An 18,674-nucleotide genomic window follows, 5' to 3' on the forward strand; every position below is an offset into this window, starting at 1 on the left:
CTTCAATAAAAGCAAAGATTGGAGTGTTGATACTTTAATACAGACAGTTTATCCTCTTATGGGGCAATATAGCAGCAATAATTCTCTCCCCCCCCCCCAACTTTAATATATCCTTAATGTCAGCACAACTACAGCTTAAAAGAATACCACGATAACTTGTTTTCCCTGGAGAAAATACAGATTTGTGATGTACAACAAACACTGAATGCAAAGCCATTTTCCAAGTCTGCATAAACACAGAGGACAGAAAATCAAGGTGTGGCGCGTTTGGGGAGAGGTTCAGTGTCAAGGTGTGACTACCCACTTAGCCCATATATTCTTACTAAGCACCTACTTCGCGCCAGTCAGTGTGGGGTGTACCGGGGAAGCAGTAATGAGCCAAAAGAGACCCAATCTCTGAGCTCACAGGGCTTATCTTCGAGTGGGGGAGACAGGCATCAGTGATGCACTCACGCAGTGAGGGTAACATGGCGGCCCTTCCCGTGATTCAAAGGGGGAGTCAGGTGAGGAGGGAACAGCAGGTGCAAAGGCTCCGCGGCAGACAAAGGACTGAGTGAAAGGCAATGTTATGGATTGAATTGTGTGTCCCCCACCACCACCAAATTTCCTGTGTTGAAGTCCCAACCCCCAGTACCTCAGAATGGAACCCTATTTGGTGATAGAGCCTTTCAAGAGGTAAAGTTAAATGTGGTCCTACAGGTGGGCTCGTATCCATGTGACTTGGCCACAGGGCCTTCAAAGAAAATGAGGCCAGTAGGATAGGGCAAGCTACATCAGTATGACTGGTGTCCTCATAAGACGAGAGAGAGAGAGAGAGAGAGAGAGAGAGAGAGAGAGAAACACCAGGGAGGTGCAGACAGGAGAGGTCATGTGAGGACACAGCGAGAGGGTGGCCGTCGGCAAGCCAAGGAGAGAGGCCTCAGGAGAAACAGACCTGCTGACCCCTTGATCTTGAACTTCCAGCCTCTAGAAATGTGAGAAATAAGTTTGTTTCCGCCTCCTGGTCTGTATGATTTTGTTACTGCAGCCGTGGAAGGCGAGTGCAGACGGCATGCGTGAAGTGGAAGGAGTGAGGCAGAGCAGTGTGAGGTGAGGCTAAGAGCTGTGGACACCCGGGGTCCAGGTCCAGATCGAGGAGTTCTGCTGTCGTCCAAGAACAATGCAGAGACATTTACAGTTTGAAGCAGGGATGTGTCCGGAACAGATCTGCTCTTTGAAAAGATTTCTTCGGCTGTGGCATGAAGAACTAAGGGATCCGGGTCAAAATAGGTGTGAAGTACTCACGGTGCCTCGGGGCCCTTGGAATGGAGCAGTGGTGTAAACACTGCATGTGATGAGACAGATGGGACAGAAATTCAGGAGGTGAAACTGACAAGACCTGGAGATGTGCTGGGGAAGGAAGTGCGGGTGCTCACGTATCAAGAGGGCCACAGAGTCTCCTGGTTCTCCAAACGGAGATGAGTATCCTGACTGTTAGGACTCAGATAAGAAACCCTGGGAAATTATCAGAATACAGGAAAGCTGATAAATTCTCTTTAGCATGTGCTAAGTTTGAGGAATACACAAGGCAACCCCGTCAAGTAGGATGTGTAACTCTGGAGTGGAAAGGCACTGTCCAGCTTGGGGTACAAACTGTGAGCTCTCTGCATATAGGAAGTAACTGGAGCGATCGGTATGAATAGTTTTGCTGAGAGAGAGGGACCAGAGAGAGGACCCGAGAGGGACAGTTAAGAACCCCTCACAGTCTAAAGAAGATGTGGTCTGTATGTATATATACATATGACTCAGCCATTAAAAAGAATGCAATAACGCCATCTGCAGCAACATGGATGGACCTAGGCATTATCACAGTGAGTGAAGTCAGTCCAAAAGAGAAAGAGAGAGACCATACGATATCACTTCTATGGGAATCTAACGTACGACGCAAATGAACTTATCTACGAAACAGAAACAGACTCACAGCCATAGAGAACAGACTGTGGTTACTGAGGGGGAGGGGGGTGGGGGAGGGAAGGAACGGGAGTGTGGGATGAGCAGCTGCAAACTAACTGGTATATATGGGATGGATAAACAACAAGGTCCTACTGTGTAGCACAGGGAACTATATTCAATATCCTGTGAAAAAATATAATGGAAATATGAAAAAAAAGTATATATGTATAACTGAGTCACTTTCTGAACAGCAAAATTAACACTGTAAATCAACTCCACGTCAATAAAATTAAAAAAAAAAAAAAAAAGAACTCACATTCAAAAGCCACAGAGCATAAGCCTGCAAAAAAAGGAAAGGCAGGAGGGCCAGAATCGGTGCTGTTGAGGAATCCAAGGGGAGGGGTGCTTCAAGGAGAGGGGGACAGATGTCCTCCAAATGTCACTGCAACGTCACGTAAAACAGACTGCAGTATGTCCACTGGACTAGTGACAGGGAGGTTACTGGTAACTTCTTTATAAACAAATTTGGAGCCAGCTGGAGAGTGAATAATAGTGACTGAAATGGGGACACTAAGTTTGGAAAACTTAGATTTTGGGGGGCTGTGTTCAGCCGGGTGGTGGGGACAGAGAGAGAGGTCGAGGCCACTGAAGGGACTCTGTGGGTCAGGGCAGGGTATTTTATGGCATTTAAATTTTTAAATGGAATTAAATTAATTATGGAAAAAAAATCCATAATTTAGGAAAAACCCCAGATGATAGCACCAAAACACTGAGAAGCTGGCAGGGGATAGGGAAAAGTGAATCTTCTTCTCCAACTGCTTTTCTTACAATGCTCATTTCTCACAATTCTATAGAAGCAGCTTTAAGTATGTTTTGATGTTAATTTTAAAATTAATGTGCAGTGGGGAACTCTCTGGCGGTCCAGTGGTTAGGTGCCTGCATTCTCACTGCCAAGGGCCCGGGTTCAGTCCCTGGTGGGGGAACTAAGATCCCACAAGCCGCACGGCATGACCCAAAAAAAAAAAAAATGTGCAGTGAAATTGACTTTTTGAGGGGTATCCAGCTATATGGATTTTCGCACGAGTAAACATTTGTGTAACCTCCAATTCCATCGCTCCCCAAACTGCTATTCCTTTGTGCTCACACCCTCCCCCAGGTAACCACAGCTGTTTGTCACTAGAGTTTTGGCTTTTCTAGGACATCATATACATGGAACCATACCGTATTTGACCTTTCCAGACTGGCATCCCACCTCGGGGCCTTGGCACCTATCACGCCCTCTGCCCAGAACTTCTCTCTTTTCTCAGGCAGCTGCAAGGGTAAAGAATTCACAACACAGAAGATTCTGCTAAAATGGTACCTTCTCAGGGAGGCCTCGCCTGACTCCCCATATAAGGTCCCACTCTCCTCCTCAGCTGACTCTCTACCTGCTGCTTCTACCAGGACTCACCAACCACTGACTGACTAGCTCTAACTGTTATCTGTCTACAGCTACTTCTATTAGCTTCTGTCCACACCTCCGCTGTGGAACGAGAGCTGTATGAGCGTGAGGATGTGCTGTCCTTCACGTCTGTGTCCCCGGCCCTTACACTGATGCCCAGCACATGGGTGGTTCTCAAGTGTTCATCAGTGGATGAACACATGCCTAAAATCTAGTCATGGTTCCGTCGAGCCTTAAGGATGAGCCCCAAATTCCTTAATATCCGCCCCCGTCTCCGCCCTTTATCTCTCTGGTGTCATCTCCCACCTCTCTCTTTTTTAAACCATACACTCCATCAAAGTAAAGCACGTATGTTTTCTAGAAGCCTCTGTGGCTCTTGAAATCCCTATCATACCCTTCACTCTTTCGCCCTTTTTCCTTGGCTAAACCCTATCCCGTTTTAGGTCTCAGCTCGGGCTTCGCTCCTTGGAGAAGCTGTTCTTGGTGGATACGCCTCCCTGCAGCCTTAGGTCTTCACCAAGCAGTGCAGTGCACGAACAGCTTTCTCAATCACCCTCCATTTCAATGAGCTGACAACTTATTGGCCTCATTGCTACAAGCTCCTTCATCTTCTTTGTTCCCTGACTTTGACAGTCACCATCCAGTGTATGCTCACTCTATGGAGTGCAAGAGTCTTGAACAGTAATATATAGTTGGTAGTTTCACAAAAGCCTTGGCAACCAACACAAAACTGTGACGCCATTGATTCAAACGATGAGTCTAAACAAATTACCTGACTTCGTTCATCAGTTGAAACAATGGAACGAGCATTTTGTAACGATTACTGTGAGCATCAAAAATGTACACAAAGAGTTTTAAGGGTCACAGACGATAAGGACAGGAGATCACTCTAAACAAAACGTAGGATTCCATCCCCCAAATATGTTTCTAAAGCTTGACGACTGAAGTTTAGTTAATGAGGGACTGCTGGGGGAACAAAACCGGGTTCTATAAGGTATTATACTCATCACAGATAAGGGTTATTGTTTTCAACAGTTTCTCTATTTTTTATACAATATACTTCAGAGTTAACTAAAAAGTTTGACATTAAAAGCCAGTCTCTCAAAGATCAAAGATCTCACACAACCATGAAAAAATTTATAAGAATAGAAACCTAATGCCCAGTAAGTTACATGTGTAACAGCGATTAACCTAAAACTTCAAGCAGGTGCCAAACGGATGAAATAGTTGCCAAAGCTCTTTCACTTGATCAAATCAGTGCGCGATAACGCACAGCGTTCAAACGCAACCCTGTAGACACGTTAACTGAAATCTCCAAATTGTTTTTACAAATGAAACAAAAATATGGCTATCAATATTATACAATTATAATTCTTGATATAATTCAAGTATTAAGGGATTTGGGATCATAGCCATTATTTATGGAAGTCATACTATGTTTAATCCTTCTAATAATCCTACAGTTAGTTACTACTCTCTCTCTTTTGCTGTTTAGATGAAGAAATGACACCGTATACAAGCCCCATGTACCTGTCCTTTGAAGTCAAAGGCTTTTGCTTCAGTCTCCAGGCCTCCCTTGAGTCTCTAAAGGCTGGCTCAAGAGTTAATCATTAGGAATGTCAAGATGTAAAAACAAAGGACAGCTGTTAGGCTGGAAAACTGGTAACAATTTAGACTATAAATCCACCACAGAGTCATCAAACTCCCAGTTCCCTGAAAAATAGAGATAAAGGCCTGACACACATCCCTTAGTTGTTTTTAAGGAAGCAGACCCCCTCCGGATGAAAACTGCTGACAGCAAGAACGAGAAGGCTGAAACCAGAAGGTTGATGGTGCTTGAAACTTGATGCCAACCAATCCAAGCATTGTGCATGAGCTGATCACACACCCCAGGGCCCCCCCGCCACACTGCCTTTAAAGCCCCCTCCATGGAAGCCATTGGGCAGTTCGGATCTTTTGAGCATGAGCTGCCCGTTCTCCTTGTTTGGCACCCTGCAATAAATGCGGTACTTTCCTTCACCCCCACCTGGCGTCAGTAGACTGGCTTCGCCGCATGCAGGCGAGGGGACCCAAGTTTGGTTCGGTACCAGAAACTGGGCCTTAAAGAGGCTGATGACATTGCTTGTGGTAACAATGATGCAAAGCCAAGAGTTTTTAGTCTGCAGACACCAGGGCTCCTGTTCGTGAAAACAGACCACAGCCAAAACATTCACGCTGACAGCCTGTGGAATTTTTAACTCAAAACTTTCAAAACAAATCCTTCCATACCATGAAATCACTAAGACGGCAGCAGTGGCTACTGGTGACACGTGCCTGTAGTGTCTCTGCGCTACGACACATGGAATTATCATCTAGTTAGACCTGCTCACCAGCAGCCTCAGGAGAGAAGGGTTTAAATGGCTTCAGCTCACTGGCGACGCACACACTTACCTAAACTTGACCTTGTGTTGGATCTTTCTATTATGGCATGTTTACTGGGATTGTTCAAGACAGAGCGTTTGGCCAGCGAGATGTCAGCGGTGACCCTTGTGATGGAAATCCTGTTGGGGAAAAAGCAGGAGGGCTCTGAGGTTATTCATTGAATAAAGGGGGACAGAAGTGCATGCCCCAAACTCATCCGAGTATTTTATACACACACACACACATATACATACACAGTGACCGTATTTTCAACCCCAAAAATGCTGGGGCACTTAGTCATTCATTTTCTGAAAATCCTGCACCTACCTGACTTAGCATCTGCTGGTTGCTTATGAAGTGCCAGGCATGCACCCCGCATTACCTCATTACCCAGACCACCTCATTAAATCACTCCAAAACTTTATCTATTTAACTTTGTTAAAAAATTATTTATTTATCTGTTCTTATTTTTGGCTGCCTTGGGTCTTCGTTGCAGTGCGCGGGCATTCTCTAGTTGCAGTGAGCGGGGGCTACTCTTCGTTGCGGTGTGCGGGCTTCTCATTCTCGTGGCTTCTCTTGTTGCGGAGCATGGGTTCTAGGCACGTGGGCTTCAGGAGTTGTGGCACACGGGCTCAGTAGTTCTGGCTCGCGGGCTCTAGAGCGCAGGCTCAGTAGTTGTGGTGCACGGGCTTACTTGCTCCGCGGCATGTGGGATCTTTCCGGGACAGGGATTGAACCCGTGTCTCCTACATTGGCAGGCGGATTCTTAACCACTGCACCACCAGGGAAGCCCTATCATTCCAAAAACTTCAGCAGAGAGGATATCCTCCCACGTTTGCTGATGAAAAAAAAGTGACCCATAGGTAGATTGTTTCTCCACGGCTACATATTTACGAAAAGTGGTGAAGCTGGGATTTGAACCCAGAACTACTGAGAGCCTATACTCTTAGGCCCTCCCACAGTATGGTGCTGTGATAGCCATGAGGAGTAAATAAGAACAAGACAAACAAGGTCTTCCTCAGTGCTGAGAGTCTAGTAGCAGATATGGGTCATAAATAAGAAAAGAAATTAATAAAATGATTACAGGTTAAGATGGCTGTTCTGAAGAGGACACAGGGGGTGCTGTGACAGACAGTCATGAATTGTGGGGGTCATTTTAGACAGGCTCAAAATGAGAGCAACAAAATCTGGGAGCTGGAAAGAGTAGATGACTTAGACTGGAGACTTAGCCGAATAAACAAGCCAGCAGTAGGGAAAGTGCGGAGCAAAAGAGAGGACTCACAAAACCTCTGAAGAAGAAGGTGAAGGGGGGACTAAAAACAAGAGATTTGGTTAGAAGTCTGTTTCATAGTTAGATCCCTCCACCTCCCCTCCACTACATCAAGCCACAAGGTGGCCATCCTTTTCCCGTGTGGTGTGAGACCATAAGTTCAGTCCCTCTAGGCAACAAAACAGAGGGCATCTGACCAGGGGATGCTACACAGAGCAGGGACAGAGAGAAGAAAGGATACTAAATGTTGAGCCCCTAGCCCTCTTCCTCATCCTAGAATTTTGGTAGCCAAGTTTATATCCTCCAGGTGTCAAGAATGGAAGATTCTTCTCTGGGGAATCTGACCACCAAACAGAAAAGACCCAAAGATCAGGACTTTGGTGGTTTCCTATGAAGATCGTCCAGTGAGGTTGTCCTACAGGGAGACCCAAAGGGGACAAGCTGTACCTATCAGCACAGAATTTCCTTTGATGCCCTGATCTTAAATTTGAGCACAGCAGTGTTCCTTGGGCATCTTAGGGAAACTTCTAACATGAAAGACCAAAACAAACAGAAAAAAATCAACTATGACTAACACCTAAAGTTGAAAGCTATGAGATGATTATATCTACAAAACTAGAACAAACTTCTATATAAAGACTCAGACTAAGAAAGGGGTTTTGGAAACTAAAAATATAACAGTAGAAATGAAAATTCAAAAGAGGGGCTTAGAAGACAAAGTTAAGGAAATCTGCTAAAGAGTAAAACAGAAAAGACAAACCGATGGAAAATCAGAGAAGAAAGGCATAAAAACTAGAGAATTACCCAGGAGGTTTAACTTCCAAATAACAAGAGTTCTCGAAAAAAGACAATAAAGAAAACGCAAGAGAAGTAAAAAAAAATAAAAAATCTAGAATTAAGAGTTTGATTTTCCAAATGGAAAGGGAGAGTCCAGCACAAAGGATGAAACTTCCGCATCCAGACATATTCTTATAAATTTCATGACAAAGAAAAACCTAAAAGCTTCCAGAGGAAAAGGCAGGTCCCATACAAAGGTTCAGGAATGGAAATGCTTGCGCTTCTCAACAGCAAGAATAATTAACACAACACTGTAAATCAACTGCAGTAAAAAAATATTAAAACTGAAAACAAAACAAAACAAAAAACACAGCAACAATGGAAGACAGAAAGCAATGGAGCAAAAATCCTTGAAAATTCTGGGGGAAAATTTTCTAATCAGAATTCCATAACTATTTTAACTATCAATTAAATGGGAAGGTTGATCAAAGGCACTTTAAGACATTCAGGGTCTCAAAAAGTTTGAATGTCCTCTTTCTAAGGAAACTGTTGGAGGATGTTTTTGACAGAAACGATGGGTGTAAGCCTTGAAAGAGATCAAGTGATCTAGGAAAAAGGGGCTCACACCCCAAAAGAAGGTGAAAGGCATCCCAAGGATAATGAGATGTCTCCGAATGACAAATGTGCACTCAGCACAGAGACACACCATCCAGACCCGAGCAGGACAGAACGTTCCTGGAGAGAAGGTTCAAAAAGGCACAGCTGAGGGACTATCGGATGTGTATGAATATATCGCGAGGAACTTGAGACAACCAGGGGAGAATGTGGGGCTTGACTGGTGCCAACTATATAGAAAATTAAGCACATGTAAAAAGCAAAATTATTAATTGCACAGAAACCACAAAGAAAACACACAAGAAAAAAGTAATGTGAGTATACAACATGGCTCATTGAAATTGTATTTACATGGTCATCATGCATCCAGTATACGGAACCAGCCAAAATTATGCTTTTACTGTTGGGAGACTGGAGGATGAGACGGAGGCAGGTGCGTGTATGTGAGAGCGAAAGGAGGAATATGCACGAGCGCGCTAAACAGTCTTCACGGCAGGAAGCCCAGAGATAATGCCTAGCAGTGAAAACTCGAGCAGCAAATGAAGCATACGATTTAGAGGCAAGGAATAAATACCAAGAGATACAGTTAAAAGAGGTAAAACTAGTTGCCCTCTGAGAGCAGGACATTCAGTAAAGTGTGGAAAGGGAATCACTGGCTTTTGCAAAAAAAAAGAAAAAAAGAAAAAGATCTCTTGATCTATATACTGTAAAATCCATCCTTTACTGTGTACACATCCCTGAATTTGGGCCAATTCATAATGTCCTGTATCCACCATCACATTCATGACGCAGGACAGTTCCATCGCCTGCCCCACCCCACCCCTGTCAACCACGGAGCTGTTTTCCATCCCTGTGGTTTTGCCTTTTCCAGAGCATCACTGTAGACTTTTGAGCTGAGCTTCTTGCACTTTGCATAATGGATCTGAGATTTGTCCACGATGTTGTGTGTATCGATAGTTCATTCCTTTTTATCACGGAGCGGGACTCCTATTTACAAAAAGTAAGTCTATTTGATTAAGCGTTTTGTACTTTGATGACAGGATTACTGAACGTGGAAAAAACGATAACCAGAAAAGAGATACTAAACACATCAACTTAAACATATTTAGTTTCATTATGACTTCCCAAGGCATTCCCAAGTGAAACCAGACTGCTTACGTGGTTCGCTCTGTAGGCTGTGGAAGACAGCCACGGTTCTATTGCAACTCCTTAAGTCATTACTAGAGGTTCCGCCAAAAAAAAAACAGACCTTGAGAGTCCTAAGGGCCAAATTCTGGGGACAATTCAGTGTAGAGGAGCAGTCCTCAACCCTCACAGTGTATCGAGGTCGCCAGGAAAGATTTTACAGTTACACGAAGTCCCATCCTAGGCACTGGGTTTCGCTTAGTCACAGGTGGGATATAAGTCTTTGGTGGGTTTTTTGTTTGTTTTTGTTTTTAAACCTCTGCAGATGCTTCTAATATGCAGCCAGGGTAGATAACCACCAGTTTAGAAAAAGCTGTCTCACGTCTAAGTACATTTCCCACCTGACAAAGTGATGTAATATTTTCCAGGATGACTGATTTCCAGGAAGATTCCTTCACACAAGGTCACGGACCCATCCCTACAGAATTCAGTATGCATTCTGAACGCTTCTGTGTCGAGAGCTGACATGTTCAGAATCACTGGAGAGGACAACCGAATTCATCACTGATGGTGGCTTTCCTTCTTGCCCCCGACTTTCTTGTTAATTTACCTGTCGTGCTACTAGGTGAACAGGAAGATTGCTTTGTTCACGGGATGACACAGTTGTTTAGGGTGGATCCGACTGTAAATGGGCTCCTCTACTGCACATAACAGAAAGGATAATGGTTCATCATCTCTTCTTCGACCTGACACACTTAGTGCTATTTTAACAACCAGGACCATGACCCTGACAACTCTCCAGGGCTTCCACAAACGAACCTAACCGGGTTTCAGACGGAAAAGAATTCCTGTCAAGAATCTTTTCATCCCCAGCCCTTCCTTTCCTATTTTCTCCCTCTTGGGCTTTACATTTTTTAAAAAAAAATAAGTGTTATTTATTTAATAGATAATTCAGGAGTCATTCACTTTTCCCTTCTAGAATTACAGGTCTATTTGGAATTAGACACACCTGATACCTGGGATGAATTTCCACCCTCTGCTGCTGTCTGGTGACCAAAAGCAGACACCGAATGATTCAGTAACTCTGCGTGTCTTGCCTTGAATAAAAGAGTTAAAGTTTTGCACGGCTTTTTGAAATTCTCCCTTATGGACCCTGTTGCTTACTTTGAGGGTCTTTATTTGGTGATCACAGGTCTAGAGTGTTGAACCCCAGTTTTATGAGTTCAGATGAGCCAGGGCAGATCCACCCATAAAGCCATATGGAACTTACTTCTGGCCAGAAACAGAAGACGGATACAACATTGAGATATTGCCTTTGTTTGTTTCTTAAATGAAATCAATCTGGATGGCTGATACTTTAGAACATGGGTCCAAGATACACCCTATGGCTGGAATCTATCTTCCAAGTTCAAAACTTAGGTTGAAATAGAAGTGGTAAGTCAGGACACCCCACCTCACTTCCCCATCTTTGGCATTTAGAAAAGGGCAGTGGGTTAACTCAGGCACGGAAAGCAAAGTGCCTATTCTAGCAGAATTTTCTGGGTCAGCACGCTCGTGTAGACAATTCCAAATGGTGATAGATGACAAAGTCAAGAATAAAGAGGGGGAGGCTCTACATGGGCCCGATTAGAGGTATGCCTTTTATACGTGGCCAGAGCCCGATAGCCTTGGATCAAGCCAAGACCAAGCTGTGTTTCCTGGCCTGAAATAAATTATATTTCATAAAGTTATGAAAAACCAAAGTATCCAATTAGGAGCCTTTGGGTAGGCAGACTTTGATTCTAAAGTCTTTTATTGAAACATAGATTCTATTTTTTTCTTGAAACATAGATTCTACTTTTTGTTTTCTATCTCTGTCCGTCCTTTGCTTGATGACTAACAATACTTATCCTGCTATAAAAGTTGCCCTCTTTGCCCGCCTCCCCTCCTGACTCCCACTGTGGAACAGCTGGAAGAAGGACTTTGGTTCTTGTCTTCTCTGAAGAAAGAATTCAGCAAAGAGACAGTGTTTATTAGAAGCAAAGTACGTGTGGAAGAGCACACGGGCAAACTGGCCGTGAGCTGTGTGCAACTGGGGTGGCTGAGGTCGCTTATATGGGGGCAGTTTTCTGGGTTGTCTCTGGCCAGTCATCTTGCTTGTGCCCATCTTTGGTCTGTCAAAGGGCAGCGGGCAACCAATTGCAGCTGCTCAGCCTGGGGCCTGTCTATCTCCTACCTCATGACCAGAAGTCAATATAAATCAGAAACACGTGTAGGAGCCTGTGTGGTCAAGGAAGGGAGTATTCAACTGAGAAATCTAAAAGAACAGTGCAACCTATAGATTCCATCTACTGTCCTTGTAACTGTCAGGTTGGAGAAGAAAGGGAATGTGGAGAAGAGAGGCACCCAACTTGTCTCATTAAAAATACAGAAGTATACCCTCGCTCTCTGTGCTCCCAGGTCCCTGATAAGCTATTCTTAGTTTAAATTTGGAAGTTTCCATGTTAGACTCCAGTCCTATCTTTGGTGCTTCAGAAGTTGGCTTAACCTTTACTATGGTGCCCACTGGTTATTCGATTCAAGGCTTCCTTTCAATAGACCCTAAGTAAACTCCACGAAGCCAAGGCTGTCGTCTGATTTTGCGTCTCACGATGCTTGGCTCATAGAATATGCTCAAGAAGTATCTGCTGAAGGGATGGAGAGGCAAAGGGCTGGATTAAGTCCAAGCTGATTAACACGACACACTAAAGATGGGCCCGGCTTTGTTACCGGTCACCCCCTACCCTAGGGACTTCACCTGAAGACCTCTAGGTGGCGTCCAGGATGCACCTTCATTCCTGCACACACTTTAGACCCTCTACTGGACATGCCCTTCTCCTCCTAACTCACTGGTAAAATCTTAGGTACTATTTAAAAACCCTTCCTGGATGCTGACATCCCTAAGTCAGTGTCTTTTCATTCACTTGATATTTTACTGCTCAAGGTCTCAGTGTATGGTTCACACATGAGCTCCTCACAGGCAGACACGGTGAATGGCTTCCACATCTCTGCATCCCTCCAGCAGACGTGTTTTCAACACCCATCCATTCATTGTTCACGCTGAGGACTGTTCTAGGCCTTGAGAACTGACCACCGTTCACAAAACAGACTAAAACCCTTGCCCTCGTGGAGCTTATATTCTAATTGTGGGAGAATGACAACAAAGGAAATGAATAAATAAAACTCATGAAACAGTTACGGGGAAAAAGTCAGGGAAGGAAGAGAGAACGTGTGCTTGTGTGTGTGTGCGCGCGCACATACACCAAGGAGAGTATCTGAGGGAAAGTTCCTAGCACAGGGGCTGCAAGTGCGAAGGCTCTGAGGCGGGCATGCATCTACTGTCTGGAACACTCATAGGACAGCAAGGAAGTGAGAGGCAGGAAGAGCATGAGCAAAGGGAAGTGGAGTACGAGATACAGTCAAAGAGAAGGAGTGGGTGGGGATGTGGATGGTCAGACCACACAGGGCCGTGCAGGCCACCGGAAGGACTTTGATTTTCACTGAGGGGAATAGAAGCCACCTGACGGATCCGAACAAGGGAGTGATGAGATCCAGCTCACAGTGTGACAGGGTCGTGAATTGAGAGCAGACTTGAAGGAAGCAAAGCTCGAAGCAAGGATACAAGTTAGGAGGCTGTTTACTGCACTAATCTCGGGAGGAGACGATGGTGTCTCAGACCAAATGGATAGCAGAGGATGCGTGAGAAGTGGGGAGATTCTTGATATATTTTGAAGAGACAGACAACAGCATTTGCATGTGGAACATAAGGGGAAAAGAACAGTCAAGGACGAGTCCATGTTCCAGGGCGGAAGGTCTTGGGACTGAGAGACGAAGAGGTATGGATGGAAAGGTGGAAGACGGAAAGGGGCAGGTCAGGGATGGGGGGAGTTGGGAGGTCAAACTTGAGAAGTCCATGAGACACCTCAGTGTCAGACACCTCAGTGATGATGTTGCACAGACAGTAGGACATATGGGTCTGGGATTCAGAGGAGAGACCAGCAAAGAAATGCTATTTAAAAGCCCGACATCGAATGGAATCACCAAAGGAGGGAGTGTGGATAGAGGAGAGAAGACAGAGGACAGCCCTGGGCTCTCCAAGATGTCAAGCTGATGAGGAAGAACCAGGCAAGGAGACAACGGAGCTGCTAGTCAGATAGAAGAAACCCAGAAAAGCGTGGCTCTAGAAACCAAGCAAATGAAGTATTTAGAAGAGGATGGAGTCGTCCGCCATGTTGATCAGGAGGAGGGCTGAGGATCCCCGCCTGGATTTATCAACGTGAAGGTCACTGGTGATCTGACGTGACTAGTTTGGGGTAAGTGATGGGGAGGTAACTGGAGTAGGTTTAAGAGACTCAGGAGAGAGCAAGTACACACAACTTGTTCAAGGAGAGTTGCTATAAAGAAAAGAAGGAAAACGGGACAGCTAGAGGGGCATATTAGGTCAAATTTTGCCAAAGGGGTAACAACTCCATTTTTATGTGCTGATGGTGTTTCCATTAGAAGGAGAAATACTGCCGAGGAGAGAGGGAAGGGCCGTGATAGCTGTGTTGGTGTGGGGATGGGGAACTGGGACCTAGCGCCCAGGTAGGGGTCATTGCTCACAGTAACAGGAGAAAAGGCGGAGCATTCAGGCAAATACACAAGGGGGGATAGGTGTGTGGTGGGATCGCTTGGACCGTCTCCTCTGTTTGCCTCTGTTTTCTCAATGAAATAGGAAGCAAATTCCCGGGAGAGCTCGAGAGGAGAAGGGTTTGATGAGAGAGGAAGTGGTGTGAAAGACTTTTAGAAGAGTAGAGAAGTACATGGAAGAGGCATACAGAGTATGATTTCTGCGCAGCGTTGAGGGCCAGCTGATCATGAATTTAGGGTGAGATTCGTCAGCAGGGGTTTGGCCAAGTTCAGCTTACGGATGCAGGTGTAAGAACAGAGAGCTGAGGAGGTGCCACGCAAATACGACAAATACTGACTGAAGCCGATCGAACTGAACGGAACTTGCTTCCTGTCACCACGGAGACTTCAGAAGTGAGTTTCCTCTTGGGATCACATGCCTGTCCCACCCAGGTTTCATCATCTTCACAACAAAAATCCACAAAACCCAGAATTCTGAAATACTCACCGCCCTTCGAATCTGTGTTTTAAAAAATCGAACAATGCCTTTTGCATCATATCTGTGACCTGCAATTGAGTAAGCAATAAGAGACAATAAAATATTACTAATTATGACAAAACGATTTTACTACCCTTAAGAATGTCTGAAAACCTGGGCTTTCCATTGGGAAAAAGTAGCATGTGAGGTCGCCCCTGTTTTCTGTCGCTGAGCTCTGATACAGTAACAATCAAAAAGACAAAGTTCCCCAGACTAACTCTGGGAGTGACAATTAATGACATCGCAAGGGGTTTCAGTCACTCTCCAGTTGATACTCTCTCTCCAGACTGAGTCAACTGTAGCTCACAAGGCGACAGCCAAGAAAACAAAATAGAACAGGACAGGTAGCAACGTACACTGTGGCTTGAAAACGACACGCTTTACTGCCGCAGCTCTTTTCTAAGTTCAAGAGTCAGGAGAGGGAGGTGGGGTCGCAAAGCAGTTCGGCACGCAAGGTCCAGGGTACTCCCGAGGGCAGCTACCTACCTCGTACCCCTTCAGAGAGGGGCCCACCAGGACCACAGGTCGCATAGAAGGGACCACGTCATAAGGAGGGGTGTGCTCTGTCTGCAGAGAGAGAGGAGATGCCTTCAGACGGTTAAAAGGCAGAAGGAACTCAAATCTTTTATGTATAAACTGTTCTGTCTCAACTCTGCTATACGAGGCACTACCTTTCCAGTCATTTCCTTTTTTTTTTTTTTTTTCACTTGCCTCTTTTTCTAAATAAACCCAATCCAAGACCGGGTGGGTTTATTTCCTTCACGTTTCGAAGTGACTGAGCTCTCTACAGTTTTCTGGCTCTCCTTAAAAAATGCTCCTCACGTTCCTAAAGCAGGAGGGGCCGCTTTTGAACAGAAGCTAGTTGGTAGGACAGAAACATGCCTCATGCAGGAGAGGTGCTCTTAGGCTTGACTAGAGGTTAATATTGCTTTTCAGGTGGCATTTGAGTTTTCTCAAGAGTCGCGTGATCAGACCTCACGTGGTTAATTACAAGGACAAGAATTTGGGTCTTAGATGTTGGTCTTACCTGGATAAAACCTCATTTCAAAACATTACCAAATACTTGACAGTTTCTGTTTTGCTGTGAGAGTTTAGATGAGCCTGCATGCTTGTTCCAGTAGAGGGAATCACGATCACTATTCACAGCTGAGGGACTCACATTTTTAGATTTTTGGTTTCTATCCCTTGGAACTTAAACACTCGAAATGTAAGGTTTACGTGCCTTGGAGGGAAGGTGGTTTCTGTGTGTGTGATAATATATCCAAGCAGGCCTCCGTGGCCTCAAAAGGTTCATTGTCATCTTGCACATCTCATATGCTTCTTAAGAACTGTTTAGGAGGTGTTTCTGTTACATAACTAATTCATGCCCTCCCACAATAATTTATTTCTTTTTTAGAAGAGCAGGGGGAGGACCTAATTTTGTAGCAATTTCTAAAACTTGCAACAATTTTCAGCTCTCCTGCTTCCAATAAAATAATGAAAATAAAGCTTTTTCCAAAAATTAGATAACTCATTTGTTTGATGATCTTAAAATTCCCTATTTTAATAGCAGAAAATGTTAAAGTGACCCAAAAAATGACTTTTTTTTTTTTTTTTTAATGTAGAAGAAAGAGCTATGGCCTGAGGCACTGGGATAAACAAATCATGGTGACAGGAATCTTCCCGCATTGAGGAGTGTCTGAAAAAATATATATTTTAAGAATCACACAGACCCAAAGAAAAATCTTCTCCAAACTATTTGGAGAATTTGATACAAATCGCAAATGTGAACGTCATTAGTGTACCAGGCTGTCGCATGACAGAACATGTCACTGTTGCTTAAAATGGCCCTTTACGAACTTTCTGACTTTGATCGAATTTAACTCACTGGGGGGAAGGGGGAGGGGATGAAAAAGCATTTCAAATTCAAAAGGTTCCATCTGAGCTTTTGCCAACAGTCACAGACAATCTAATCCAAGGCGAGAAAATATTACTGTGACTGGGCTGTCAGATTTTACTGCTGAAAACTTTAGTGTTCAAAGTGAATTTTAATAGACACAATCAAGGTGGAAGACATTTTTAAACAGAAGAAAAAAAAAAAAACCAAGACAAACATAATACAGTGACAGCCACAAATGCCACGCAAGCACCACTCTAAAAGCAACTTAAAACGTGGCAAATAATCTCATCATTGCATCTCAGGTTGTTTCTTTTGGTTTCTGAACTCTACATTGAAGCTGACCACGTCATCAGTAACATAAGAAGAATGAATACCGGTGCCAAAGGCATCATAAGCATATTCATGAAATGATTACATTAAATTCATTCATCAAATTCATTCATGAAATTATTGCATTTATACCACCTGAGATCATGTTGAAAGTGTTTAGAAACCAAGTCCTTATAACTATGCAGTCTAAGAATACCTTTTCCACTGTTACAAGTTGCATGCATTTTAGGAACAGCTCCCAAGAAATTTTATTTCAGGTCTTTAAATATGCAGTGGCCCAGTATTGGACGGGTCTTGGGTCCCTTCGATTTGTGACTGCCAACTAGCAAAGTGTTACCCGTGCTGGTAAATCAGCCTCTTTATCAGTAGGGTAGCAGAAATGACCTTATTTGATGGAATATTGGTACTCTGTGCTCTACGGATCATGACACCATCCTTTTCATCTATCCTTTCCTGCTAAGTGTAATGTGTTCCAATTATTTAGTGGAAGAACTACGATAAACGTTTTTCAAATTCTGGAATTTAAGAGTCAGCAAACTTCAAAAACCTATCAGCGAACGTGGTTTTCGTTCCTGTCGCTGTTCTGTAAAGCCCAGAGCAGCTGAGCAAGGCTGCGTTTCTAGGTTTCTGCTGCTCTGAACACTGAGTCACCTGGCTGCACGTTTTAGCCGTGACAAGAAGACAGGACCAGAGACATGGACCCACTGTCGTGGATGGACATCCAGCTGGGGCTTTCGGTGTTCACACAAAAATCCAGGTGTTTTAGTCTGTGCCTGGAGTGGCTAGGTCTTCCACGATGAAAGCAACCATAATTTACTTAAAAAACAAAACGAAACACAGTTCAGCATCTGACACCTCACTGATGACTCAGAGTTCCTCCACAGGGCAGAATCCTTGTGCAGAGAAGAGCTCAGGGCATGGACAGTCGAAGGGGGAGTAGATTGTACTCCACCCCTGAGTGTCATGAGAGGTTGTGCCGGACTTGCTGACGTCACAAAGAATAACTCTAAAAGACAGCACAGCACAGCAGGCGGTGGGCAGTGGTGTGTAAAAGAAGGGAAGGAAAGAAGGGGATTGTAGGGGAGGTATCCTTAGAAAATAACGCTTTGGAGCTACAAAATGTGCTGGAGGAAACAGACTTTGGAATCAGTGGAGCGCAGAAATAGCCTAGTTTCCAGTCAGGGGACGAAAAACATCACTGGGTAGCATCTTGGTCGGCCAGCGGCACAGGCTCTACATACGCATAGCCACCGTGCCGCCATCCGACAGGGGGGATGCTGAGGTCTGAGTAACACTGGGAGAGGGTTTACATATGACAACAGGAGAAACTCAGAGTAAACCGCCAAAACAAGCCTGCAGTTTCCCACCGGTCTTGTTCATCGGCAAATTTTGCTCCTAGTGGATCAGAAGTTTAAATGCTGACTAAATTAAAAATTGAAGAATTGAAAAAAATGCTTTAGTACAAGTTATGTATCTGGATATCCTAAATCAGAATATAATGATGGTTTTAATAGGCTTGATTATCAGTTAAATTTCTGCAGCAGAGAGAGAAAGAGACAGAAGCATGCACAGGAGAGGTGCATTCCATGGGGTTGTCAGCGTTTGACGTTCCTTGAATGTTGGAACGAATGCCCTTGGGGGGTAGATATTATTCCATCAAAAAGGCTAAGTACTGCAATGGTGATTTCACAGGTCACTCACCGAATTTAGTTGGTTGGAAATGCATGGACTCAGTTAGCGG

At 44.4% G+C, this 18,674-nt stretch overlaps 1 protein-coding gene across 3 annotated transcripts in view; it reads right to left on the minus strand.

Annotated features, from left to right (window-relative positions):
• Window positions 1-18,674, minus strand: part of CACNB2 (calcium voltage-gated channel auxiliary subunit beta 2) — a 405,285-nt gene that overhangs the window by 14,422 nt on the left and 372,189 nt on the right. For all 3 annotated transcript variants that reach the window (XM_049706555.1, XM_004278620.3, XM_049706556.1), the window contains 3 exons: window positions 15,211-15,291; window positions 14,695-14,753; window positions 5,804-5,913 (listed from right to left, as the gene is read on the minus strand). In XM_049706555.1, the coding sequence (XP_049562512.1) occupies window positions 5,804-5,913; window positions 14,695-14,753; window positions 15,211-15,291 (250 nt within the window). The remainder of the gene's footprint in view (window positions 1-5,803; window positions 5,914-14,694; window positions 14,754-15,210; window positions 15,292-18,674) is intronic.

This window comes from Orcinus orca, chromosome 2 (assembly GCF_937001465.1).
Source record: "Orcinus orca chromosome 2, mOrcOrc1.1, whole genome shotgun sequence".
Taxonomy (NCBI): Eukaryota; Metazoa; Chordata; class Mammalia; order Artiodactyla; family Delphinidae; genus Orcinus; species Orcinus orca.